The 27410-nt window shown below is 41.5% G+C and overlaps 1 protein-coding gene, 1 long non-coding RNA gene and 1 other non-coding gene across 6 annotated transcripts in view; 2 read left to right on the forward strand and 1 right to left on the reverse strand.

The window, feature by feature from the left end:
- Positions 1-842: 842 nt before the first annotated feature.
- LOC141373854 (uncharacterized) lies at positions 843-23467 on the forward strand. Its single transcript, XR_012380207.1, has 2 exons — positions 843-1245; positions 23316-23467. It is a non-coding gene; the product is annotated as an uncharacterized lncRNA (long non-coding RNA).
- On the forward strand, positions 5670-5742 carry TRNAK-CUU (transfer RNA lysine (anticodon CUU)). Its single transcript has one exon. It is a non-coding gene; the product is annotated as a tRNA-Lys (tRNA).
- PEX1 (peroxisomal biogenesis factor 1) overlaps positions 17579-27410 on the reverse strand; it is a 42580-nt gene continuing 32748 nt past the window's right edge. For 2 of the 4 annotated variants that reach the window (XM_073898786.1, XM_025872869.2), the window contains 8 exons: positions 24388-24452; positions 23323-23465; positions 23142-23245; positions 22366-22542; positions 20891-21121; positions 19782-19979; positions 19387-19517; positions 17579-17878 (listed from right to left, as the gene is read on the reverse strand). In XM_073898786.1, coding sequence (XP_073754887.1) covers positions 17794-17878; positions 19387-19517; positions 19782-19979; positions 20891-21121; positions 22366-22542; positions 23142-23245; positions 23323-23465; positions 24388-24452 — 1134 coding nt within the window. In that variant the 3' untranslated portion in view covers positions 17579-17793. Of the gene's footprint in view, positions 17879-19386; positions 19518-19747; positions 19980-20890; positions 21122-22365; positions 22543-23141; positions 23246-23322; positions 23466-24387; positions 24453-27410 lie in introns of those variants that run through there. The other 2 variants (XM_025872871.2, XM_025872872.2) reach the window with 2 other exon arrangements.

A 27410-nucleotide genomic window follows, 5' to 3' on the forward strand; every position in this document is an offset into this window, starting at 1 on the left:
AACAGGTCCAAGCTGTTCTGAACCTTAAAAAGGCCAAAAATATAATTCTGTGCCAGAGGGAAATTCATTTTCTATTAATTCTCCTCCATGAGCATTTGTCAGTGCTTTGTACCTAGCAGGTTCACAATGTCTGTTTTATATTTCAATCATTAATCATATGGATTTTGCACATGTTCTTAGATTCCTTTGCCCTCCCCCACCTTTACGCCAGTGAATCACAAATACTTTAGAATCATACCTGCAGCTATAAAAACAAAACAAAAAAGACTGCTAGGAAATCCCACAAGCAACCAATTAAATCAGAGTCGCTTGAGAGTGAGAGTGAGGCCTCACTAACTTCCAAAAACTCTAATAAAATTTAAAAATAAAAAAACAAGAAAACACATTTAAAGTTCCGGAGGCGATTCTAATGTGCCGCTTAGAAATAACCACTTGCTTAGGCTAGTTCTTTCTTGGTATATAAAATACAGTTGATAAAAGCTCCAATTTCTACAAAGTGGAAAAAAAAATCTGATAGCATCCTGTTTGGGGGCATTTCAAGAAGATTAATCAAAGGCCTATTTCTAGCAATGATTCCAGATAAAGTTAATTAGTATATCAGGACCCACAAAATGGAGGCCGACCCCTATCACAAACCTAAAGCTAAGTCAGCCGCACTATGACTAACACCTGGGAGGGAAAGCTATCCGCCCTACACCACACCCACCACGCGCCATCTCCGACGCAGCGGGAGCTGCTTTACTTGCCATAGAAAGCCGGACGGCTAGCCTACAGGGCAACGCCAACACCGACCTCCTAGCCAATCATGCCCTGCTTCCGGGTTGCTGCTTCCGCCCAGGTATAAAATGCCGTCTTGCCCACCATCCCTCAGGAGAGCGTTCGGCTGCTTGTGGGGTGGTGTTCTTTTCCCAGCTCTGGGTTCTTTTCCCAGAGTAAGGACATCAAACTCGTTGCCAAATTGTTTTGGTTGTGTCCTTTGACCGTTTTAGCAACAAAATGGGACCCAAAAACAGCAGTTGAAGACTCTGGGGCGGCTGAAGTTACCCACGGAGCTCTTTTGGCTCACTGCCTTTCCTGCCGCTCTCCGGAATCTGCTTTTCTTGAGCTTAGCTTGTTTTGCGTTCTGAGCTCTGAGTTTGTCCTGATCCTTTTGGAGACAGAATCGGTGTGTGAAAGACTCCAGATTTTTCACAGTGAGACCTAGTGGGCCAAGACATCTGGTTTGCGGTGGACCTCCTCTAAAAGGTAAGTGCTTTTTTTTTTTTCCTGTGATGAGAAATTTAAAGATTTACACTCTCAGCAATTTTCAAATATACAATATAGTATTGTTAACTGTAGTCACCATGCTGTAAAGTACATCCCCAGGACTTAATTTCTTTCATAACTGCAAGTTTGTACCTTTTGACCCTCTTCACCTATTTTGCTAACACCCCCCCACCCAGCCTCTGACGACCACTAATCTGTTCTATGTTATGAGCTCATGGTGATTGTTTAGATTCCGCATATAAGTGAGATCATACAGTTGGTCTTTGATTTTTTTCATGTACCTTAATGTACTCAACATCCATCCATGTTGCAAGTGGCAAGATTTCTTTCCTTTATATGGCTGCATAATACTCCATGATATATTATATGTCACTTTTCGTTTTTCCATTGATGGACGTTTAGGTTTCCATATGGATAAATACCCAGAAGTAGAATTGTTGGATCATAAGGTAGTTCTATTTTTAATTTTTTGAGGAACCCTCAAACTTTTCCATAATGGCTGCATCCATTTACATAACCACCAACAGTGCACAAGGGTTCCCTTTTCTCCACATCTTCTCCAACATGTACTTGTTTTTCTGATAATAGCCGTTCTAACAGGTGTGAGGTGATCTCATTATGGTTTTGATTTGCAATTCCTTAATGATTAGTGATGTTGAGCACATTTTCATCTCTCTGTTGGCCATTTGTATTTCTTCCATGGAAAAATGTCTATTCAGATCTGTGCCCATTTTTAGATTGGATTATTTGGGTTTTTTTTTTTTTTTGCTATTGTATGAGTTTTTGTATATTTTGCACATTAGCCTCTTATCAGATATACGATTTGCAAATATTTTCTCCTATTGTATAAGTTGTCTTTTAATTTTGTTGATGGTTTCCTTTGCTGTGCTAAAGCTTTTTAGTTTAATGTCCCACTTGTTTACTTTTGCTTTTGGTGCCTTTGGTTTTGGGATCAAATCCAAAAAATCTTTGCTAAGGCTGATGTCAACCTTAAAAATAAAACTGTCAGTTATTTTGCCAGAAAAAGTGGGTTTATTTGGGAATAGCAGAGAATTGCAATTCAGAACAATCAGGCTATGGTAAAACCATAGGCAAGTCTGGAGAAAAAAGGACATGAAAGCTCATGTATAGAGGAAAGGGGAAATGGGAGGGACTGTTACAAACAAAAAGTCTATTGGAATAAACCGAAAGTTGGGAGTATAGTGGCTTTTCGTTCGCTAAGCTGTGACAGTCTGTCATTGACTAGGCTGTTGCCAGACAAGGAGAAAATCTTTCTTCTCTAGTTGTAGTAGTTAAATGTAGGTTTCTTCCTCGTGGGATCTGCAATTGATGGGTGATAGGGTGTGAGAGCTTCCAGCTCTGACCTCCCAACTCCATTTTTTTTTTTAAGATTTTATTTATTTATTTGAGAGAAAGAATGAGAGAGAGAGAGAGAGAGAGAGAGAGCGAGCACATGAGAGGGTCAGAGGGAGAAGCAGACTCCCTGCCGAGCAGGGAGCCCGATGCAGGACTCGATCCCGGGACTCCAGGATCATGACCTGAGCCGAAGGCAGTGGCTTAACCAACTGAGCCACCCAGGCGCCCTCCCAACTCCATTTTGAATGAAGTTTCTTTTTATTAATTTTCACATGGTATATGTTTTCTTCTAGGAGTTTTACAGTTTCAGGTCTTATATTCAAGTCTTTAATCTATTTTTGAGTTAATTTTTGCATACGGTATAAACTAGCAGTTGAGTGTCCTTTTTTTGCACATGGCTGTCCAATTTTCCCAACACCATTTATTGAACTGATTGCCCTTTTCCCATTATATATTCCTGGCTCCTTTGTCATAAATTGACCGTATATGTGTGGGTTTATTTCTAGGCTCTCTGTTCTGTTCCACTGATTTATGTCTATTTTTATGCCACTACCATACTGTTTGATTAATATAGTTATGTAATATAGTTTGAAATCAGGGACCTTGATGCCCCCAGCTTTGTTGTTCTTTCTCAAGATTACTTTGGCTATTCAGGGTTCCATAAATATTTTAGGATTCTTTGTTCTATATCTCTGAAATACCATTGATCTTTTGATAGGGATTGCACTGAATCTGTAGATCGCTTTGGGTATACAGACATTTTAACAACATCCATCCTTCCAATCCATAAACATAGAATATCTTTCCATTTATTTATGACTTCTCCAAGTACTATCTTTTTTTTTAAGGTTTTATTTATTTATTTGACAGAGAGACACAGCGAGAGAGGGAACACAAGCAGGGGGAGTGGGAGAGGGAGAAGCAGGCTTCCCACTGAGCAGGGAGCCCGATGCAGGGCTCGATCCTAGGACCCGGGGACCATGACCTGCGCTGAAGGCAGACACCCAGCGACTGAGCCACCCAGGTGCCCCTCAAAGTACTGTCTTAACTGAACTGGTGTTTTCAGAAATCTTGCATGTAAAGTTGGTCTTAGAATGTTCTCCTTGACAAACACAGAAATGGAACTAAGTGAACAAGGTAGAACACAGTAAGGCCATGGGGTTTGGACCCTAACAGTCAGAGTCAAATACAAGGTTATTGAAATAATCTTGGACAATTTACATACCTTCTCAGGCAGTTGAGATTAAATGTAATATACGTAAAGTGCTTAGGCACAGTGTCTGGTACATAGTAAATGCTCAACATTGCTACTGTTTAACATCTTAGGGCATCTAGTTAAGTGTAACATAAAGAATGGATTTTAAATAGAGAACGGATGTTTGGGGATGCCATTCAATTCAGTTGGTGACCATCCCAGTTAGGCTGGCCCTGTGCTTATTACCCACAGATGGGAAAAAAAAAAGTAAAATAGGTGCTACTCTCCATGGGTTAGTTTTATGGGTTTTTTTCTGATGGGTTGCAATGTCAATCTCACTTTCTCCCCACTCCTCCTTTGGATCAATGTGCATTGATCATGTAAGATACAGGAGGCCGTGCTCACAACCTCTGGCCCTCCTCCGCATCACATGCTGGCTGGGTGCCAGAGAACCCCACCTGTGCTGTGCTGCACCATTGGCCTCGGGGCTCATCCCTTTTTGGAACCAAAGCTTCTGGCACTGCACATGTTTCTGAGCTTCCAGGAAGAGGCTGTGATCAGATGCCATGGTGCAGGTTGGATCCATATCCAACCAGCTGAGGCCCTGACCTAAATCTTCAGAAATGTGGTTAAGAATTTCCCTATCCTCAGATTGTAGTAAACTTAAATGATGTTTTACTCATCAGTTGAACTGACCCATCTTCAGACATTGTCACCTGACTGTACTTGTGTGGTTTATCAGTTTCCTTGGAAGGGAAAAGACCTCAACTCAAAAAGTTAAAGACTGCTTAATTTACATGTGGGATTTTTTTTTTAAGGTTTATTTAGTTATTTGAGAGAGAGAGAGCAAAAGAGAGAGAGTGCACCCATGTAGGAGGGGGGATGGAACAGAGGGAGAGAGAGAATCTCAAGCAGACTCCCCCACGGAGTGTGGAGCCAATGCGGCTGGCTCTCAGGACCCCGAGATCGTGACCTGAGCCGAAATCCAGAGTTGGATGCTTAACTGACTGAGCCACCCAGGTGCCCCACATGTGGGATGCTTTTAAAATGCTATAATCCCTTCAAAATTGGGAAAGATGAACTAATTAGATAATCCAAATAATTTTACGGTGGAATTGATTTAATGATGAACCCACTTATCTGTATATACTGGAAAATATGAAAGTTTTTCAAGTGCTACTGAATAAATCTGCATCAATGACAAAAAGATTTGGGGTTCCTGGCTGGCTCAGTCAGTAGAGCATGTGACTCTAGATCTCAGTATCATGAGTTTGAGCCCCACAATGTGGGTAGAGTTTACTTAATTAAAAAAAAAAAGATTCTACCAATTGTAAATTTTATAACACCTTTGTAATACTAGGGTATGCTTCTACTTAGATGGGTTGTACTTTGCCAAGAAAGCAATAGGTTTAAAGTGGTGTTTTGTGTGTGTGATACATATATAAAATCATAAAATATAAAGCAGTTCTATATTCCAGTACTTTTTTCCTTTTTAGGGCAGTATTTTTCAATTTGCAAGTCTCAACCGATGTATGGGTCAAAACTAGCATTATTTGTATGAAATAGAATAGAATAAAAAGGAATAGAAAATATCAGAGAACATCACATGTACTAAGAGTAGGTATTGGTTTTGTAAATTGTTTCAAATGTATATGGACCTGATCTAGATGTAAAATGTATTACTCTGGATTGTGGACATCAGGGGTTTACATCTCAGCATTTTTTGTGAAGCTATAGCATTCCCTTTAACGGACACTAATTCCTACAAAATATCTGAGTAATAGGTCAGAAAAAATGTCTAGGGCCAAAATGCATCATTTCAATATTCTGCCTAAAACGGTAGGCAAGGGGCGCCTGGGTGGCTCAGTCGGTAGAGCGTGAGACTCTTGATCTCTGGGTCATGAGTTCGAGCCTCATGTTGGGCATAGATAGAGCTTGCTTAAAACAAAGAACCCTAGGCAAAATTTCTCTGTCAATACATGGTTGACGGTAATTGTTACCCTGGAATATTCCTTGGCTTTTAGTTGATTTGACTCTTGGAAACTTCCTGAGAGTTGAGTCCTAAATCAGTTTTACCAAAAAACGTCATGTTGTCTAGGAAATAAGTAAACTCCATGGCATAAGGCCTTTGTCGACTGTTTTACATTTTATATTTTTATTTTTCCTTCTTTATTTTTCCTTTATACTTATGAACATTGAGTAATTACTATGGGAATGTAAAATGCCCATTTATTTTAAGAATCAATGCTGCTAGTATCTCCTGAAACTATTGTAGATGTCCATTTTCCATTGCTTTTATAATCAAAACTGATTCCCAATCTGTTCTAATCCAAAAAAGAAAAGAGCTAAAATATTAGACTTTGTTTTTTCTTTTTCCTCTTTATTTATTCAAAGGAGGATTATCCCAATTTGAGTTGAGAAATAATGATTCGTTCACAAATATTTATTATCATTGACTGATCACCAGCACAAGGCACTGTTCTAAATCTACAGCAGTGAACAATGTGCACAAAAACCCAGCCCTTTGTGGAATTTCCAAGATAGTGTAGTGGCAACTGGGTATGATTTAAAAATAAAACCTGCAAATTTATAGTCGGTACTCATGTTCAGTGTTCTCCCAGTCAGACTCTTAAAAGATGACTAGATTTCAGGTTATGAATTATTATACTGATTAGGGAAATAACAAAGGATGATGAGACCACCACTTAATATCTGAAATAAAAAATACAAAATTGAATTTTTTGTTTACTATAGTTTCCATGAATTCTGCTGGTCATGCCTGGTCTTCCTTAGTAGAGCAGACTGCTGATCTTTTTAAATTTTAATTTATTTATTTTTATTTTATTTAAAATCAATTAACATATAGTGTGTTATTAGTTTCAGAGGTTGAGTTTAGTGATTCATTAGTATAACACCCAGTGCTCATTACATCAAGTGCCCTCCTTAATGCCCATCCCCCAATTACCCCATCCCCCCACTCACCACCCCTCCAGCAACCCTCGTTTGTTTCCTATGATTAAGAGTCTCTTACGGTTTGTCTCCCTCTCTGATTTCGTCTTATTTTATTTTTCCTTCCCTCCCTCTATATTCTTCTGTTTTGTTTCTTCCACATATGAGTGAAATCATATATTTGTCTTTCTCTGACTGACTTATTTCGCTTAGTATAATACCCTCTAGTTCCATTCACATTGTTGCAAATGGCAAGATTACATTCTTTTTGAAGGCTAATATTCAATTTTATACACACACACGTATACACCCACACCACATTTTCTTTATCCATTCATCTGTCAATGGACAGCTGGGCTCTTTCCATATAGTTTGGCTATAAACTTTGGGGTGCAGGTGCCCTTTCGGATCACTACATTTGTATCTTTGGGGTAAATCCTTAGTGGTGCAATTGCTGGGTCATAGGGTAGTTCTATTGTCAACTTTTTGAGGAACCTCCATACTGTTTTCCAGAATGGCTGCACCAGCTTGCATTCCCACCAGCACTGTACTGTACGAGGGTTCCTCTTTCTCTGCATCCTCACCAACATCTGTCATTTCCTGAGTTGTTAATTTTAGCCGTTCTGATTGGTGTGAGGTGGTATCTCATTATGGTTTTGATTTGTATCTCCCTGATGATGAGTGAAGTTGAGCATTTTTTCAATGTGTCTGTTGGCCATTTGTATGTCTTCTTTGGAGAAATGTCTGTTCATGTCTTCTGCCCTTTTCTTGATTGGATTATTCATTCTTTGGGTGTTGAGTTTGGTAAATTCTTTATAGATTTTGGATACTAGCCCTTTATCTGATATGTCATTTGCAAATATCTTCTCCCATTCTGTAGGCTGTGTTTTGGTGTTGTTGACTGTTGCCTCTGCTGTGCAAAAGCTTTTTATCTTGATAAAGTCCCAGTAGTTCATATTTGCCTTTGTTTCCCTTGTTCTTGGAGATGTGTCTAGCAAGAAGTTGCTGTGGCCAGGGTCACAAAGGTTGCTGCCTGTGTTCTCCTCTAGGATTTTGGTGGATTCCTGTCCCACATTTAGGTCTTTCATCCATTTTGAGTCTTACTTTTGTGTGTGGTATAAGGAAGCGGTCCCGTTTCATTCTTCTGCCTGTGACTGTCCAATTTTCCCAACACCATTTGTTAAAGAGACTGTTCTTTTCCCATTGGATATTCTTTCCTGCTTTGTCCATGATTAGTTGATCATACATAGAATTGAGGGTCCCTTTCTGGGTTCTCTGTTCTGTTCCATTAACCTATGTGTCTGTTTTTGTGCCAGTACCATACTGTCTTGATGATTACAGCTTCGTAATAGAGCTTGAAGTCCGGCATTGTGATGCCACCAGCTTTGGTTTTCTTTTTCAACATTCCTTTGGCTATTCAAGGTGTTTTTTCTGGTTCCATACAAATTTTAGGATTGTTTGTTCCAGCTCTGTGAAAAATGCTGGTGGTATTTTAATAGGTATTGCAGTGAGTGTATAGATTGCTTTGGGTAGCATAGAGATTATAACAGTATTTGTTCTTTCAATCCATGAGCATGGAATATTTTTCCATTTCTTTGTGTCTTCCTCAGTTTCTTTCATTAAGTGTTCTATCGTTTTCTGAGTACAGATGCTTTGCCTCTTTGGTTAGGTTTATTCCTAGGTGTCTTATGGTTTTTGGTGCAATTGTAAATGGAATCAACTCAATTTCTCTTTCTTCTGTTTCATTGTTAGTGTAAAGAAATGCAACTGATTTCTGTGCATTGATTTTCTATCCTGCAGGTTTGCTGAATTCGTATATGAGTTCTAGCAATTTTGGGGTGGAGTCTTTTGGGTTTTCCACATAGACTATCATGTCATCTGGCAAGAATGAGGGTTTGCCTTCTTTGCCAATTCAGATGCCTTTTATTTCTTTTTGTTGTCTGTTTGCTGAGGCTAGGACTTCTAGTACTATGTTGAACAGCAGGGGTGATAGTGGACATCCCTGCCATGTTCTTGACCTTAGGGGAAAAGCTCTCAGTTTTTCCCCATTGAGAATGATATTCACTGTAGGCTTTTCATATATGGCTTTTATGATATTGAGGTATGTTCCCTCCATCCCTACGCTGTGAAGAGTTTTAAGAAAAGATGCTTTACGTTGTCAAATGCTTTTTTGGCATCTATTGAGAGGATCATATGGTTCTTGTCCTTTTATTTATGTAGTGTATCACATTGATTGATTTGTGGATGTTGAGCCACCCTTGCAGCCCAGGAATAATCCCACTTGGTCGTGATGCATAATCCTTTTAATGTACTCTTGGATCCTATTGGCTAGTATTTGGGTGAGAATTTTTGCATCCATGTTCATCAAGATATTGGTCTGTAATTCTCCTTTTTGGTGGGGTCTTTGTCTGGTTTTGGGATCAAGGTGATGCTGGACTCATAGAAAGAGTTTGGAAGTTTTCCTTCTATTTCTATTTTTTTTGAAACAGCTTCAGAAGAATAGGTATTAATTCTTCTTTAAATGTTTGGTAGAATTTCCCTGAGAAGCCATCTGGCCCTGGACTCTTGTTGGGAGATTTTTTTTTTTTAAGATCTTATTTATTTGAGAGAGAGAGAAAGAGAGAGAGCACACAAGGGGGGGAGGGTCAGAGGGAGAAGCAGACTCCCCGCTGAGCAGGGAGCCCGATGCGGGACTCGATCCAGGGACTCCAGGATCATAACCTGAGCTGAAGGTAGTCGCCTAACCAACTGAGCCACCCAGGCGCCCTTGTTGGGAGATTTTTGATGACTGCTTCAATTTCCTTGCTGGTTATGGGTCTGTTCAGGTTTTCTATTTCTTCCTGGTTGTTTTGGTAGTTTATAGTCCCTAGGAATGCATCCATTTCTTCCAGATTGCCTAATTTGTTGGCATATATTTGCTCATAATATGTTCCTATAATTGTTTGTATTTCTTTGGTGTTGGTTGTGATCTCTCCTCTTTCATTCATGATTTTATTTATTTGGGTCCTTTCTCTTTTCTCTTAGATAAGTCTGGCCAGGGGTTTATTAATCTTATTAATTTTTTTTTAAGATTTTATTTATTTGACAGAGAGAGACACAGTGAGAGAGGGAACACAAGCAGGGGGAGTGGGAGAGGGAGAAGCAGGCTTCCCGCCGAGCAGGGAGCCTGATGCGGGGCTCGATCCCAGGACCCTGGGATCATGACCTCAGCCGAAGGCAGACGCTTAATGACTGAGCCACCCAGGCGCCCCTCTTATTAATTCTTTCAAAGAACCAGCTCCTATTTTGGTGATCTGTTCTACTGCTCTTGTGATTTCTATGTCATTGATTTCTGCTCTAATCTTTATTATTTCTCTTCTCCTGCTGCATTTAGGCTTTATTTGCTATGCTTTTCCAGCTCCTTTAGGTGTAAGGTTAAGTTGTGTATTTGACTTTTCTTGTTTCTTGAGAAAGGGCTGTATTGCTATATACTTCCCTCTGAGGACCACCTTTGCTGCACCCCAAAGGTTCTGAACTGTTGTGTTTTCATTTTCATTTGTTCCCATATATTTTTTAAATTCCTTAATTTCCTGGTTGACCCATTCATTCTTTAGTAGGATGCTATTTAACCTCCATATATTTGTCTTCCTTCCAAATTTTCTCTTGTGATTGAGTTTAAGTTTTAAAGCATTATGGTCTGAAAATGCAGAGAATAATCTCAGTCTTTTAGTACTGGTTGAGACCTGATTTGTGACCCAGTATGTGATGTCTTCTGGATAGTGTTCCATGTGCACCCGAGAACAATATGTATTCTGTTGCTTTAGGAAAAGATGTTCTGAATATATCTGTGAAGTCATCTGGTCCAGTGTGTCATTCAAAGCCCTTATTTCCTTGTTGATCTTCTGCTTAAATGATCTGTCCATTGCTTTGAGTGGGGTGTGAAAGTCCCCTACTATTATTTTATTATTATCAGTTTGTTTCATTAATTTTCCTATTAATTGGTTTATATAATTGGATGCTCCCAAGTTAGGGGCATAAATATTTACAGTTGTTAGATTTTCTTGTTGGATAGACCTTTTTCTTATACAGTGTCCTTCTTCATCTCTTATTACAGTCTTTGGTTTAAAAATCTAGTTTGTCGGGGCGCCTGGGTGGCTCAGTTATTAAGCGTCTGCCTTCGGCTCAGGTCATTGGGGTTGGGAGTTTATACTAGAAAGGAGTCTAGGGTGCATGTTCCTCTGGGAATCAGGATAGGGTCTGACCAAAGGCAGATGTCAGGTGAACAATAGGTGTTACTCCGTAAGTTACCGAAGGTGGGGGCATTGATGCCGGCGTCAGCCGAGGTTGGTTTGAAGCTAATATCCTGGAACATGGTTGGGATCCGGATCTTCTTAGATGTCATCAGGTGTTTGGGGCCTTGGACAAAACTCAGAGGAGGATTAACTTTCTTGCTTCCCTCTTGAAGTAGGAACACAGCTTCTCTGGCTTATTCAGAGGCAAAATATGGAACGTTAATAAGTAGGGTCTAGCAGAAAAACAGGAGAGACAGAGCCTTTCTAAGACAGAGTCCCTTCAGCTCTCCTGTCTCATCTCCCCACTGTGGGATTTTTATCCTCCTTACTCTTAAGGGGGTGGTGAAGAGCAAAGGTCTCATCTTGAACTTCAAGCTGAGAGGAATGGTAGAGCATGCCTTTTGGGAGGCATAAAAATCTTGAGCTATCTGATTAAATGAAGGGCTCCTAGGTATAGGTTGTCTGGCTCAGAGAAGCAAATGAGGCCTCATCCTAAGAATAGGATATTTAGATTTGGAGGCCATGCAGCAACAAAGCATCCACAGCAAAGAAAAATTCCTGCTGTAATTGCTATTAATATTTTCTAGATGGATGAACCCAACTAGAGATACTTTCAAATGTTACTGCCGTGGGGATATGGCAGGGTGACTGACAAAGGATTAATAATCCATATTTTGAGAACTTCTTAATCAGAATCCAAATGCCGTTTTGAGCCTCCAGTCTTACAGGATACTGTCTTTCCCAAGGCTAGTGTACACTTTGCTTGAGGGAGATAGTTATGGGAGAGACGTTTTTAGCCCTTGTAGGGATTTCTATTTCCCATACAGTGGGCTTTACATTAGTGAGGATGTTGGGAGGGATTTTATCAGTTATAGTATTTTCACCTCCCAGTTGTAAAGTCAAACTGGCTAACATGGCATGTTTTTCATCTTCTCTCAGCTCTAACATTCCCAAATGAAGTGTAGCTTGAAGTTTACAAAAGCAAGTCTCTCCCCATCAGGGGGACAGGGCATTCAGGCACCAGGAAGAAACTATGTGAAGGCAAAGGAGAGCCCAGTATGCAAGTTAAATGGAAGGGAATAGCCTTACTTGTGGCTGCCCATTTACTCCAGTTAGAATACAAGATTGTCGAGACAGAGGCCCACCGTGCTGGGTCGGGACAGTGAGTGGCTCCGGTGTCTAATAAACACTCCATCTTTTGGGGGCACCTCGGTGGCACAGTTAGTTGAGTGACTCTTGGTTTCGGCTCCCATAGTAATCTCGGGGTCATGGGATTGAGCCCCATGTGGGGCTCTGTGCTCAGTAGAGAGTTTGCCTGGGATTCTCTCTCCCTTTCCCACTGCACCCCCCGCCCTGTCTCTCTCTCTCAAATAAATATATATTTAAAAAACAAAAAACCTCTTATCTTCTTACTGGCCACCTCAAGGATTACTCGAGCCTCCTGGAATGGTATCTGGAGATGTCCAGAAGGAGCCATAGGAGAGCTCAGGCCCCTTCAATCCTCAGCCTTTTCGACTACTACTGCCTTAGGGATTGGCCCCCTCTCCCTTCAGAGGCAGGGACGGTCCTTTTTTCAGTGGCCATCTTGCTTGCATAAGGCACATTGACTGGGACCTAGCTCTTTGCGAACGGCAGGGGGGGTGGTGCTGGCTCTAGCCTGGCTTTACCAAGCTCTGGCTTCACAGTCCTCTGGAGTGGGTATCCCTGGGGTGGCGTAGAGCCCCTGGCAGCTGCTATAAATTGGGTCTGCCACCTGCTCTGAGTGATTTTTGTCTGCTTCTTCTGTCCTGTCCCTGTTTTTTTGACTTTATTTATTTGAGAGAGCACGTGCACATGAGCTGGGGAGGGGCAGAGGGAGAGGGACAAGCCGACTCCCCACTAAGAGTGGGGCTCCACGCCAGGACCCTGGCATCATGACCTGGGCCGAAGTCCAACGCTTAACCGACTGAGCCACCCAGGCGCCACTGCCCTGTCCCTATTATTAAATACAGCAAAGGCCATGTCCAACAGTTGGCTCACAGAAGTCTGAGGCACTGTGGTTGCCTTTTGCAATTTCCTCCTGATATCTGGGGCTGCTTGCACAGTAACATGCAGAACTAAAAGAGATTGTCCCTCTGGAGAATAAGGGTCAGTATTAGTATATTTCCTGAGGGCTTCAACCAATCTCCCTTGGAAGAGAGCTCGATTTTCATCCTTCCCTTGAGTTATGCCCCTCACCTTGTCATAGTTAACTGGTTTTATGATACATCGTCTCATTCCTTCAATTAAGTAAGTTATCATGATTCCTCTCATCTAGATCTTCTGGACCCCTTTGGTAATTCCACTGGGGGTCCCCATCTGGGTTCTTTCTCCTCCAGTGTGATACGTTGCATGTCCCTTATTATGGGCTGCCACCTCATTGGCGTACTGCCAGGCAGCATTCAGTATTCTAGCTTTCTCTCCTGCAGTGCAACAATGGGACAACAAAATTTGTAAATCTCCCCAGGTCAAATTGAAGGTCAAGGCTAACCTAGCAAATTCCTCAGAGAATTTGGCTGGGTCCTCAGAGAAATGGCCAAACTTTTCTGTACATGAGGATAAATCATTTGTGGAGAATTGCACATGTACCCAAATGGTGCCTCCGTCTCCATCTGCAACCTAAGTGGAAATTGAGAGGCCTTGGGTTCAGTGTGTTAATGATGAGTGCCTCCATGAGTAACAGCAGGATTTGGTTCCTGGAACAAAGGTGGATAAAGGTGGGGCACCTCTGAGTATGAAGAAGAGTCATTGGATCAGAAAGGGGCTCAGCAGGACTGGTATTTGCATTTGAAGTCTTATTAGATGCAGGGACCCTCCTTCTGGGGGGCGGGCCTACAAGGAGGGGGGTCATCTAGTCAGAAGATTTTTTTTTCCAATCCTGAAAAATGAGCTGGGCACGTTCTACGATTTTCCTTTAATTTGGGGTCTAGATACAGTGCCATAAGGGCCATTACATAAGGTATTTCCTTCCATTTACCCTCCCGTTTACGAAACAAATCAAGCTGTAAGATAGAGTTAGAATTTAAGGACTCATTCTTAGGCCAGACCTCTTGGTCTGTTAGTTGATATTAAGGTCAAATTTCATTGCAATATGATACTAATTTCTCTTTCAATTGCCCAATCTCTAGGAGGCACCCTAGGGGAGAGTCTTTTGGGATGCCCACAGCCGCCCCCATTTAGGACCATACTGCGTGTGGGGGTTCTTAAATGGCACTGGGGTTTCCCCTAGTCGCACAAGACCCAGATTTTGCACTCTTGTTTTCCTGCCTTCCTCTTTCTTCCAAGTACAAGAGGAGAGCAACAGCAGTTCGCTCTGCTAAGGTTTTAGATCAAGTCTGCTGGATGATTATCCTGAAATTAATTGTATAACATAAGTGGGCAGAGGAAGTTGGACTTGCTAGCTCAGAATAGGGGAATCTGGCAAAACATGTTTTAAAAGGCACTTGAGGAGCACCTGGGTGGCTCAGTCAGTTAAGCGTCCAACTCTTGCTTTCAGCTCAGGTCGTGATCACAGGGTTGTGGGATCGAGCCCCGTGTCAGGCTCTGTGCTCAGCGGGGAGGGGGAGTCTTCTTCAGATTCTCTCTCCCCCTCTTCCTTTGCCCCTTCCCCCCTCATGTTGAGTGAATGAATCATGTATAACTCACCAACTTACCACCACCCATGTCCCCCAAGATAGTAGGGGTGTCTGAAAATACTCCTTCAAGAAGTCCTTAAGAAATACATTGGTGTATTTTTTAGGATTGATCTTGGTTGTAACAGGAACCCTACTCAGGGTAGTAAACAAGAGGTTTATCTGTCTCCGGTGTAAAAAACACCTAGGTGTAGGACATCCAGGGCTGGTGTGTCACCTCAGTGATGCCATCAGGGAAACCGGCTCCTTGTCGTCTTGCTCTGCCATTGGTCACCTGTGGTTTTCACCCTTACATTTGTGAGCTGGTTGCTGCATCTCCAGACACTGTGCCCTCATTTCAGGAAGCCCGCCTGCCCCAGGGACTTTTACTTACCTCTGCTTACTGTCTAGAACTGTGTCACATACCATGTCTGGCCGTAATGGAGATCATGTGACTCAGTCTTTGCACTTTCCAAGGAGCATAGGAAGGCAAGGGAGAGCGTGTTGGAATGGTTGTTGAAGGAGTCTGTCTGTATACCCTGACGGATAGGGAGATGTTGCAGTGGAAACGGGCTTTCTGATTTCAGTGGGGATGAGTGGATCCTGGCCTGTGGCTGTGGCTACTGTAACCAGCAGACTGTGCATCTGTTACAAGGATCGGTCTGCAGGGTTCTTCCGTGCTGCCCAACTAAGTGTGGGGTCCTTAAGACGAAAATAGATGGTCAAAGATCCTACTTGATTTTTTATAATTTAAAAATCTCCCTGTTCATAAACAAAGATCTGATGTGAGTCATCACAGTATCGTTGTGGCCCCTCCCCCAGTTCTCAGGTCTAGGTCCGACAAAGAAGGAAGAAGCCAGGTGTCTAGGGAAAGAGCCCTGAAATAATTTCATAAGTACTCGCCATGGATCTTGTTTCTTCCAAGTCTTCCCCAAAGGACCTGAAGCGACTCATCAGACCATTCTCCAGGTGTCCTGAGAAATAACCAGACATTCTGGGGATTATGAGAGACACTGGGTCTGCACTAATGTTAATTCCTAGAGACCCAGAGCTCCACCCTGACCTACCTGTCAAAGTGAAGGCGTTACTGCACTACTCAGGGGATGGCCCCGACAACCAGTGGAGACAGAAAATCCTCCAAGGTAGCAGATTTTTTTGAGCAGCCTGTCTCTTTCATTTTGCCAGGAGGTGGAGATGTCTGATATAAAAATCCATGCGAATCCATAGTCAGTGGCTAAACAACCAGGTGATCAGAGATTTATAGAGCAGGAGCAGAGAACTGGCCAGGAAGCAGCTCAGGGGAAACTATGGCCGGAGTTCTCAGAATGCACTCAGAGAGTAAGGATATAGATGATCGAGGTGAATGTTCAATTCAAAGTTCTCTGTGCTTTTAATCATCAGGAGTTCCAGATGAGCTCTCCACAGATGTCTATCAGCTTTCATCTCCTGCCCCCCCCCCATGCTTGGTTAGTAGACTCATAAACTAAGTGGCCATGGTGGCAGGGATGGGGGTGTCTGTGTGTCATCTGTATGGCACTGAGGCTGACCCAGCTTCTGTCCTGACGCCCCCTTGTCTGCAGCAGTGACCAACCATGCAGGTGTACATGCAGGGGACACCAGCCCAAGCCTCGTGGAAGGTTGATAACGTGTGTCCCTCTTCTTTCATAGAGGAGGCAGTGATCTGTCCTCCCTGGAAGGGACACATTCTGGGTTGGGATTTGCTTTGTCCTCCACATGTCTGCCAATACCATCTTTCAAGGACTTACTGATAGGCTTTTATGTTACTATGCTGTCCCACCAGGACCCTTGCTTTCTGATCATGAAATTCACCCTGGAGAGTAAGGTGGTGGGCGTCAAGTGGAATCCACTGGACTCCTTACCCTGAAGCAGCTGGCCTTCTAAGGCGACGGCTCTTTGTGAGGTTGCAATAGATACAGTCCATCTAGTATATGCTGTGAATCAGGGACCAGGGCCTCAGTAGAAGCAAGGATCTGGGAACTAAGGGGTAAGGGGGATAGCACTTCTCAGTTACTACCTAAGTGACCCCAAGTCTTTGCCTCCATCCCCTGTGATTCTGGGCTTTGCTGATTGAGAGGGAAGCAAAGGAAAAACACAAGAGGAACACAGTGGTTTGGGAGGCAGGGGGAGCGTTACAGTGTTGGCTGAGTGAACACGGTCTTGCTGCTACACAATACAGGACGGGAGGAGTATGGATGGGACTTGGTGGTAATACTGAATGTAGTTAGGAGTTCGTGGAAGATTTCTGTGATAAGCGGCCACCAATGGCTCAGATAGGAATGAAGTAGTTTAGACTATCCCACCTAGTAAAGCACTCTAATCCACCGAGGTGCTGGCTGAACTCAAGGAACATGGAATAAGTAATGGAAGAGAGAGGTCAGAAATACTAGCCACAGCCTCATGATTAGCTGCTGAATGGGCACTAGGTGCTGCCTGTACACTTTGCTGTTTCATGTGTTTATCATGTATTTCTATATGTCACCTAACCTTCTCCTCTTATGTCTTCCCTTAATGCCTTACTAGATCTGGTTTGGGTTGATGGTGGCTGACTTTACGTTTAGTTCATAGATTAGAGAACATCCAGAGAATGTCATGCTAGAGCAGGGGGGGAATGGGCAGCATTCAAGGGCCTGGCCTGGGAGCTGCATGTCATAGATTAGGGAGATGCGATCTCATTTTTAGTGGAAGGAATAATTACATTTACTTGAATTTGTGGGTGAAGTCTACCTGTTCTGAGAAAAGAATAGCTCATTGGATCCGTAGGACATTTCCAAATGGTCACCGTTGCTAAGCCCAAGATTTGTCAAATGCAAGGAAGATGCTGAATATGTGAGTTCTAAGAAATGTATTTCCTTCAGATGAGGAAAAAAATTAGTTACGCCATTTGCACAGTATTATTTCACTAAGGATTTAATTTAGATTTATAGGAAATAAGATACAGACTCTGTTTTAAATATCCCAGTTCTACCATATTAATTTCAAGTATTCCATAACCAGAGGTTTACCAATCTGATTTTATAGATTAAGTTAATTTGTTAAAAAGAATTTTACAGACACCATTTTTACTGTTACAGCATAGGAACAAGCCAGCAAAATCACTGAGCATCTTTTATGCTAGAGTTACTTTCTGTCCAGGTCGAAACATTGTTCCACTTTGATTTTTTCTCTTCTTTGGATTTTGAAAGTTTTCATACCTTAAAAAAAAAGATGATATTTAACACATGTAAATGCTAAAATCACAAAAGACAGGGAATTGTTTGCAGTTTTTTTCCCCAGTTATTTCCCTTTTGTTAAAATATAATCTAACAGAAATTAGAGTTCTTTATTTTTGAAAGTTGAACATTCCAATCAAAAAAGGAACAAAGGGGATAAAGACACAAGTTAGAAAATAGACATGGCAGTGGGACATTAAAAAAACCTGTTTTAATCAAAGATGTAAATTTCTGAACAAGATTTTTCTCCAGGTACATGGGCCAAGTTTAGAGAGAGAGGATTATGTCCGGTGTTACAACGTACTGCGTTGTGCAGCGTGTCTGGAAGGCAGTAAGCCTTTAAAATGCGAGTATCCTGTGATGTAACAGTTCTACCTCAGCCTCAGTGAAACAGCTGAGGCTATGTGCAAACCTGCAGCTCCAAGGATGTTCATTAGCACATAGGTGTAATAGTGAAAACCTGGAAGCAACTTAAAAGTCCAAATATTGCACTATATAGCACCAGGTGCAGAGTGGCTTAGTGGAAAAAAAAAAAAACAAAACTTACGAATATATGCTTTGGGAGGGGTGGGAAGAAGGGAAATGTGTTTTCCTATTCTTTGTTTTCTGATTTTTCCACAATAAATACATAATATGTATTTGGGGAGTAGAATATGCCCCCCCAAAATGGTCCGCTTTGGCATGGGGACTATTTTGAGCTGAAGGGAATCAAGACACAGCAGACTCAGGAAAAGCTTTTTACCTCCCTTAACTACCTAGACAAATTTAGGTAGCCCTCTTTCTAGTACAGGTTCCCTATTGACCAGAGCAAACTTCTTTGTACTGCAGAGCAGGGAAAGCATCTGTGAATTCCTCCCTCCCCTTTGAAGCTGCAGGCCCCTGTCTCTTTGCTTAGCTCAGGATGGTGTCTAAACCTTAATTGCCTGAGTTTCCTACTTTGTATGTATGAAATTATTTTTCTCTTGTTATTTTCTTTCATCAATTATTAGACCAGCCAAAGAACATAGGAGGCAAGAAGGGAAGTTTTTTCTGCCCTCACAAGTGTTCACACACCTGCCAGTCTCAAGTACTGCAAAATGAAACTTTCAAGAAAGAAGTTGTAACTTACTTATTAAATCCTTTACCTAGAATGGTCCCCAATCTGTGGGTCTAGAGCCAACTGCAAGAAGCCTATAAATCCAAGTGTGTGTGTGAACCGTGGTCCACAAGGGAATAAACTTAAATGTATTTAAAAGAAAGCAAAACAGGTAAATATTTTGGAACGGTTCTGGCAAACTATTTGAGCTTTTAACAAAGCTTTTAAAATTAAATCAGTTCATTATAAATCAAGTATCAAGTGAACCAGATAATAAGAATTCATTTTTTACTTCAATAGTCAAAAGTTTTGGGGTGTACAAATGCACAGCTACTGTTTTGAAGGGGCCTTTACATAGTCCAAGTTTAAGTGAATGGTCCCCTGTAATTTCTCTACTCCTGAATCCAGTACTTACAGTTCAGCAAAATTCTTCCACTCATCTTCACTAATGGATGGCCTCGTGTGACTGAGAGCAGCCATTAAATGCGACTGGCTAATAGCCAGACTGGTTTTGACTGGTCCTGGTTGGTGAAGGGAGTCATCCTCCTTAAATAAAAAAGAAAACACAAGGTTAACATAGGGCTGTGATGGGAAAAGCCGCAGCCCATTTTTTCAGGAGACTCTACATTCCCTTTCTCATAAGATTACTAAAAATTGTTTCAAAGCAGGATACACATAACCATTTGATCAATGTGTTTCAGTCCCTTCTTTATAAATAGAGCTCATTTACTGACCGAAATACACATCAAAAAAGGAACAGTTTTTACAGTCTTTACAATTATCGGGGGTGGGGGTGGAGATAAGCCATACTCCACTGTGGCTCCAGTATCTGCCTTTGATGACACTGATCTCTGCCCGCAGTTGTTCTCTTTGTTCCTGGGTGAGGTCTTGGTAACCCTCCTGTGAGGCTGTTCGCAACACGGGAGGTCGTGAAAACGACTGCTCTTTCCCAGGAACTCCAGAAAAATCCTGCGTCATGGAGCTTGGTGCAGACAGGCACTGTGAGCTCTGCATAGTTAAGCGTAAAGGGAGGAAAAGGGGGGGAGAAAAGGGTATATGTATCAAGGATCAGATTAAAAATCTGAAGTAGTAAAACCTTAACATGGACAAGCTTACATTTGATTAACTGAAATTAAACAAGTTCAAAATATGTTCATCTTCTATATGCTGCTGAACCACCACAGGGTGAAAACTGCCACAAGGGTTTTTTAATGCTTGGGTAGTAAATCCACCACACTACTGCCCTCGGGGTAGGTTCCAAATGTGCCTTATTCTAACTTTCGTATACTATAAGGTCTGGAACAGCTGCAGAGAAGTTAAACAGAGAACAAAGACTAGAGCTAGAACAACAGCTTACTATTCTTGGGAATAAAAATGGTTCACTTTTAGATTAAAAACCTGAATAAAGCAGCTGTGCAAAAACCAAAAATAGAACTAAATATACTTAAAAAATGTTACGTGTACTGATAAAGTAGCAGTGAACCACCGTTAATTTGGGGAGGATAGGTGTTAAATGCTATTTTAAGTTAGAAAAGCAAAGATACTGCCCCTATGAAATCTAAACGTTTTCCTTGTTGCAACATTACATCAAATTCCTCATTATCTTCAACTATCTTAATGATACCAGAGTGTAATATAAAATGGATCTGCTGCTAAAGAGGTTTTAAAACCACTAACGAAGGGAGGTAAAAGCCCAGGAAACGGAAGGCTCACCACCACCCCGGCCACTCCGGCCCCCTCACGCCACCAGCTCCGCCTCACAGCCCTTACACCAGGGACGAAATGACTAGTTGGGGTAAGGAAAAACGAGACTACTTTACTGGAGAACCAGCCTGGAAGCACAGGCAGGGCTGGTTAGGTTTTACACCAACCTACAGCTTTAGGGATCACAACTGTACAATGGTGACCGCCCAAGATACCAAATCAGAAGAGGTTCCGTTTCCAAGTTCTGATTCATAAGAGCTTCCAAAGTAGAGCCGGTACATATTGAATTTTGATTCATCTGGAAGCATTTCGGACATCTCTAGAGAAACAAGGGACTGTTCCAAGCCACATTCCCCATCTCCCGCTGAATCGTCAGAGCCGCTGCTGTGGTTAAGAAAAACCATTGAAGACAGACTCAGGTCACTGTCAGAGCTGGAACTTCCATCCTAAAATACACAAAAGGACAACAGTGGTAAAGATCTAAATAATCTACAACTCTGAAATAACACAGAGAGCATCCTAATAGACCAGTACACGAGGCATTTTTCAAGAACTGCGTTTTTGAACAGGGGCCTTGCCCACCCTGTGTCCTCTGTGACCCCTCAGACCGGTCTGTAGGGTGCAAATGGCAAAGCTGTTACCCACCTCCCCCCGATACAGCAGGCCTGCGGGCCGGGCACCAACTGAATGCTTTCTGAACGAACACTGCATGAAGCACTGTTGCTAGGACTCTGACAAACGAAGCCGGCTGCCTGATGACAGCACCTGAGACTGAGAGAAAGAAAACCACCTGCACTCAGGAAATGCGCACTGAGCCAAACTCTGGCTCTAATTTTCTTATGGTTCTGAGGCACGTAATATTTTAATAATTAAAATAGAATGTGTACATGGGATTCAGACCCCTGCATTTTATTTGTATGCATCTTTCAACTATGAAATGATGGATCAGCCATGCGATGCAGTGCTTTATCGGTCCAGTGTTTTATAAATAAACACGTTTTCTGTTAGTGAAGACGGTGGAGAACATCAGTGGCTTGCCAAAAGAAATAGCAAAAACTTGACTATCTGATTTAGGAACATTAGGCCCTGTGAGCATTTCCAACCAAATGTAGCGGGGAGGAGTACCCAGGAAAACCCTTCCTAGAAAATATAAAGTCTATAATGTAGCAGAAGTCAAATTACTTGCTGCAAAAATTTAAATACTATCCTGAGAGGAAAAGACTGATGTTAGGTCTTGGGTACAGAAAATGTAAGGTAAACCTAGAATACCTTGCTCCATCAGGAATAAAGTCAGTGATCGAAGAATGATGAGGACATAGCAAAAGGCCACACAAGCCATCCACAAGCGGCTCCTATGGGCCAGTTCCGGGACAGTTTGAGCTTCAAAATACTTTTTTTCAAGTGTAAAACAACTAAAAATATTTTTGTTTATATTATCTAATTCATGATATCCCAGCTGAAATAATATCCTTCCATTCACCAACATTTTACTAGTTAGGTAACGTTAAAGAAATAGACACTGAACACTTCATAATTACAGATTCTCTGCAGAGCTGGTATTCCAACGACAGACGATTTGACTACAGGTAAATTTCTCTACAGTTTTACTAAAGCTGTTAAAAAACAGCACTTATAAGGTTGACATGCTGACACTGAACTGCTCTTACTCGGCTCTCCTGCCGTGACTTACTGGGAGCCCAGAGGACAGCAGCTGTCCGGGTAAGGCCACTAGCTGCGCGTTGTAAAGTAAAGCTTTCAGATCCGCCCCCGTGAAGGAGTCGGTCACTGAGGCCACGTGCTGAAGGTCCACATCGTCTGCCAGAGGTAGAGAGTCACTGAGAATGTTTAAAATTTCAAGACGTGACACCTGAAGGGAGAAAAACTAATTGACTTAAATAAAGTTAAATATTATTTTAACCTGTATTACTTTTTTTTTTTTTTTTTTTACAAATTATATCTCTAATAAGCAGTACGAGCTGAACTCTCTCTCCTCTGGAGCTTTTTCCCTAACAGAAGAGACAGGAAAATGAATGAAAATCCGTATTCTTAACCCTTCAGTGTAAATCCTTTCTTACTCACACAGTGCTGCTTTTCTAGATTTCGGCAAATGAGCCAAGAAAGTAATAGCTACAAGTGACATATTCCTTAGTTGCTAAATCTGGGGACCAGAGGCGGGACAACACAGACTAAGAAGAGTTAACATCTTACCTCTCTGTAACCTGGTTAGAGTCTTGCCAGGGTCAGGAGCTGTGTGATCTTTGGACACAGGGAGTGTGGACAGACTACATAGACTTTGCAGACTTGCAGGGAAGGGGCTGGGCTTTGCATCTAATCTGGAATCTGTGACTAAAGCCTTGCCTAAAGCTGCTCTTCTAAGGACGACTGCTATTACGAGGCCCAAGTAAAGTTCACAAGGCAAGAGTGCAGCATGTGTTGGGCTTTAGACCCTAAGTAGGAAATTGTCACCTGATCAGGAGGAGGACAGTATACACATTTATCGAGTCGGCCAGGCCTCAGCAGGGCAGGGTCAATCAAGTCAGGGCGACTCGTAGCAGCCAATACATAAACACCTGAGGGGAAAAATATTCTTTACTTAAATCCTGGTGAAATAATTATTATAATATATTTCTGTATTTACAGTTATTACCCTGTAAGCCTTCCACTCCGTCCAACTGAGTCAGCAACTGGTTAACCACACGATCCGTAACGCCTGTATTATCATGGCCTCGCCGAGGAGCGATGGATTCAAATTCATCAAAGAAAAGAATGCAGGGCTTGGCCGCCTGCGCTCTGGGAAAGACAATGTTTCATATTTGCATAAGGCTTCAGAGTTTGCAAAGTAATTGTGTGTGTATGTATATTTATATGTACATGTATGTATTTAAGTCTTTATAGCAAATTCTTAAGGCAAACTGTATGTAATTATCCTTGTTTTCAGTAAACTGGGTCTTTGAAACTTACTGTTGCTATGTATGGCCCTAGGGCCAGTTTTCAAAAAATATCCAGGTGTGCTTAAAAAGACTGTATTCTCCAGTTGTTGGGTACATGTTCTACATATGCTTAGATCAATCTTTGTATGTTGTCTAAATATTCTGAGCCCTATGAAAATCTTCTGTGAAGGTAAATTTATCCATTTCTCCTTGCAATTCTATCAATTTTTGCCTAAAATATTTTGAAGCTACCTTATTGAATACACACAATTTTAAAATTAATATTTTCCTGGTAAATTTGCCACCGTGTGGTGACTGCCTTTATCTATAACTGTTCTGTTGCTTAAACTGAGTGGTGGAGATACAGGAGTTCATTTCACTTAAAAAATATATGGACATTATATTCTCCTAAATGCCTATTTTATAATGAAATTTTAGAATGACACAAAGTAGTTTTTAAATTTGAAATCTTGCTTTCATTCTTAAATACTAGCTTCTGTATTTTATACAAATGCCACAGTAAATAGTTTATCTCTTTTATAAATTAACATTGCATGTGGCCAACTTAAACTGGAGTAATTAGTGCTTCATATTACTTGGAGATTCCTTTCAATAACCACTTAACGATTTACTTTCAGCATTTCATGAATATTTCTATTGTAAATATAAAACTAATTTTCAAAATTTAGTATCAAAAATGTTATAGTGTATTTGGAGAAACAGTTCTCAAGCTTATTAATAAATCACAGTGTCAGTTACTTAAATAGTCATAGGGAACCAACCTAATAAAAATATCCCGAACTGCTTGTTCACTTGCTCCGATGTATTTGCTGAGTAACTCTGGCCCCTATTGGGTAAAATACAATTAAGTTAGAATTGAAATAAAATTCTTTAAAAACAAAATATAATTGTTTATGGCTTAGTCCAAATGCAGTCGTGGGGAATTCTTAATATGATCAAACAGCTGTCTCAAATCCATCTTAAACATTATGTGGCTGGAATAAATATCCTACCACAGGTTCTACATCTTGTGTCTCCTCTGACAGTCTCAGGGCTTAGCTCTCTGACAGAATGCCACATCCTCAGAAAGGCCTGGCTGCCGACCCCACCGGATCCTGCTTGTTTGTCTCTCTCCACCAGTAGAATGTAAGCCCCAAAAAGGCAGTTTTGTTCACTACTGAAACCCCAGTGCCAAAAACAGCATAAGTATTGAATAACTGTTTACTAATGAATGGTTTAAAAAGGGAAAATGTTCCATCTATCTCAAATCTTTGGAGACTCCAAAAAATGTGTAATGAGATATGAATTATTTTAATCAGCATTTTCAATTCCTGAAACCAATCTATTTGGCCAGAAGGTGAAGAATAGATCATCTTTTCCAAAAGTCAACTGAAAAACTTTCAAAACTATTCCTTTTAACAAAATCAATAATGAGGACAGTCTTTTCTTAAATTGGGATCTTTTTACAAACTGAATAGGCCCAGGGGCACCTGAGTGGCTCAGTCAGTTGAGCGTCCAGTTCTTGGTTTCGGCTCAGGTCATGATCTCGGGGTGGTGGGATTGAGCCCTGTGTTGGGCTCTGTGCTCAACATGGAGCTGCTTGTCCCTCACCCTCTGCCCCTCCCCCTATTTGCACACTTGCTCTAATAAATAAAATCTTTAAAAACAAAACTGAATAGGCCCTAAAGTGATCTCTAGTGAAAAATCCTTACTTCAAAAAGACCAAATACTGATCAGGATATGTGATCCCAATAAAGAATTTCTAATACGCAGCTAGCTAGGTATCTACTGACATACTAGTATTTAATGAGATTTCCTAGTCAATACAGAACCACAGAGGATGGAACAAGAAACAACTAAGGCAAAATATTATGAACAAGGCAACATACTGGTGTCAGTGAAGGCCCTTGTCTTTGAGGCATGTCTCCCAGGCCCTACCCTGACCCACCCAGAATTTTCTTTACTGAAACCTTTCTGTTGAGAATTCATCCCAAACCATTATTTGAAGGTTTACTAAAAGGGACAAGATGGCCTCCCTAATGGAACAATCTAAAATACAACAAGATGTGTAAGCTTTAATCCTGAAGATTGTTTTCCTTTAAATAGTGAAACTACATTTTAGTGACAAGCAAAAGAGTATATATAATCACAGTTATTCCAGAATCCAGGAAAAGAAGGGAGGAAAATTTAAGTTATAGTGTTTCTCCATCACTGCCAGGGTAGCTGGTAACCATATAACCAGCTCATTAAAAAAAAAAAAAAAAGTGTCATTACAAAAAGGGTAGGCATAACCTGATTGCGAATTACTAAACTGGCTTTCACATTATTAATCAGCTTTGAAAAAGGCTACAATATATATCGATTCCTTTCCCTTGAGATCTAATCACTCTTTGGTACACTATTGTGGGGTTGCTGACAGCATACAAAGACACGGCACCTCAGACTGCAAGAACATGCTGGTGGCAGACTGAGGCACTCCCCAACGCTGTCCGCCGGCATGTCCTGTCACCCCCACATGCACCTTCTGAGGACACTCAGGCGCAGTGTGGCACACGCGGGGGTGAAAGAGCCACCAAGGAACGGAGCTAAAAAAAAAAAAACCCGACTTCCACCTTAGTGTGGCCTCCAACCCCTAGTCTTCTAGGTTTTCTTCCCCCTTCAGGTGTAGTTTGCTCTTTTATCTGAGTATTTATGCATGATTCTACTTGATAATGCATGAAGATTTACATTAAGCAAAAACAGCATAAGCCCTACAAAAGAGAGGTGGCTCATGATGCAACGTCCCACATAGCCCAGTGTGGAGCCCAGTGTGGGGCTTGAACTTAGGAGCCTGAGATCAAGACCTGAGCTGAGACCAAGAGTTGGATGCTTAACCGACTGAGCCACCCAGGTGCCCCCTCCCACAGAGCTTTAACTAATAGATGGATCGCTGCTGCTAGTTTTCCAAATATGAGACTAACCCACAATCAAGAAATATAAATGGTGTGGGCAAGGTTATAGAGAAATAGGTACACTCATCGTTACTGGTGGGGATATAAAATGATGCAGTCACTGGGAAAAACAGATCGGCAGTGCCTCAATAAGTCACACACAGAATTATATGCCCCAGCAGCTACACTGCCTAGGTATATATTCAAGAGAAATGAAAACATGTCCACACAGAAATGTGTACACAAATGTTTACAGCAACATTATGCATAAGAGCCAAAAGGTGGAAATAACCTAAATATCTACCAATCATGAATGGAGAAAAACCTGACACCCACACAATGAAATATCATTTCAGCTTTAAAAAAAACTAACTGAAGTACTGGGGCATCTGGGTGGCTCAGTCAGTTAAGCCTCTGACTCGATCTCGGCTCAGGTCATGGTCTCAGGATTGTGAGATAGAGCCCGCAGTGGGCTCTGTGCTAAGCATGAAGTCTGCTTGAGATTCTCTCTCTCCCTCTACTACTGCCCCTTTCCCCACATAAAATCTAAAAAAAATGTATCTTTAAAAAAAAAAAAAACAAGTATTGATGGATGCTACCACTTGGATGAACCTTGAAAACATTCTAAGTCAAGGAAGCCAGTCACAAAAAGACAACATACACATGATTCCTTTTATATGAAATGTCCAGAACAGGAAAATCCCTAGATAGCACATTAGTGGCTGCCACGGGCTGGGGGGGGGGGGGGGAGGAAAAAGATTTGAAATAAGAGAGAGGTGGTGGTTACATAGCATTGTGAATGCATTACATGCCACTGAATTGTCTACTTTGTTATGTAAATTTACCTCCATTAAAAAAAGAGAAAAGGTAAAAAT

This window comes from Callorhinus ursinus, unplaced genomic scaffold, assembly GCF_003265705.2.
Source record: "Callorhinus ursinus isolate GAN/ISIS: 27379988/994484 unplaced genomic scaffold, GSC_fseal_2.0 scaffold12, whole genome shotgun sequence".
Classification (NCBI taxonomy): Eukaryota; Metazoa; Chordata; class Mammalia; order Carnivora; family Otariidae; genus Callorhinus; species Callorhinus ursinus.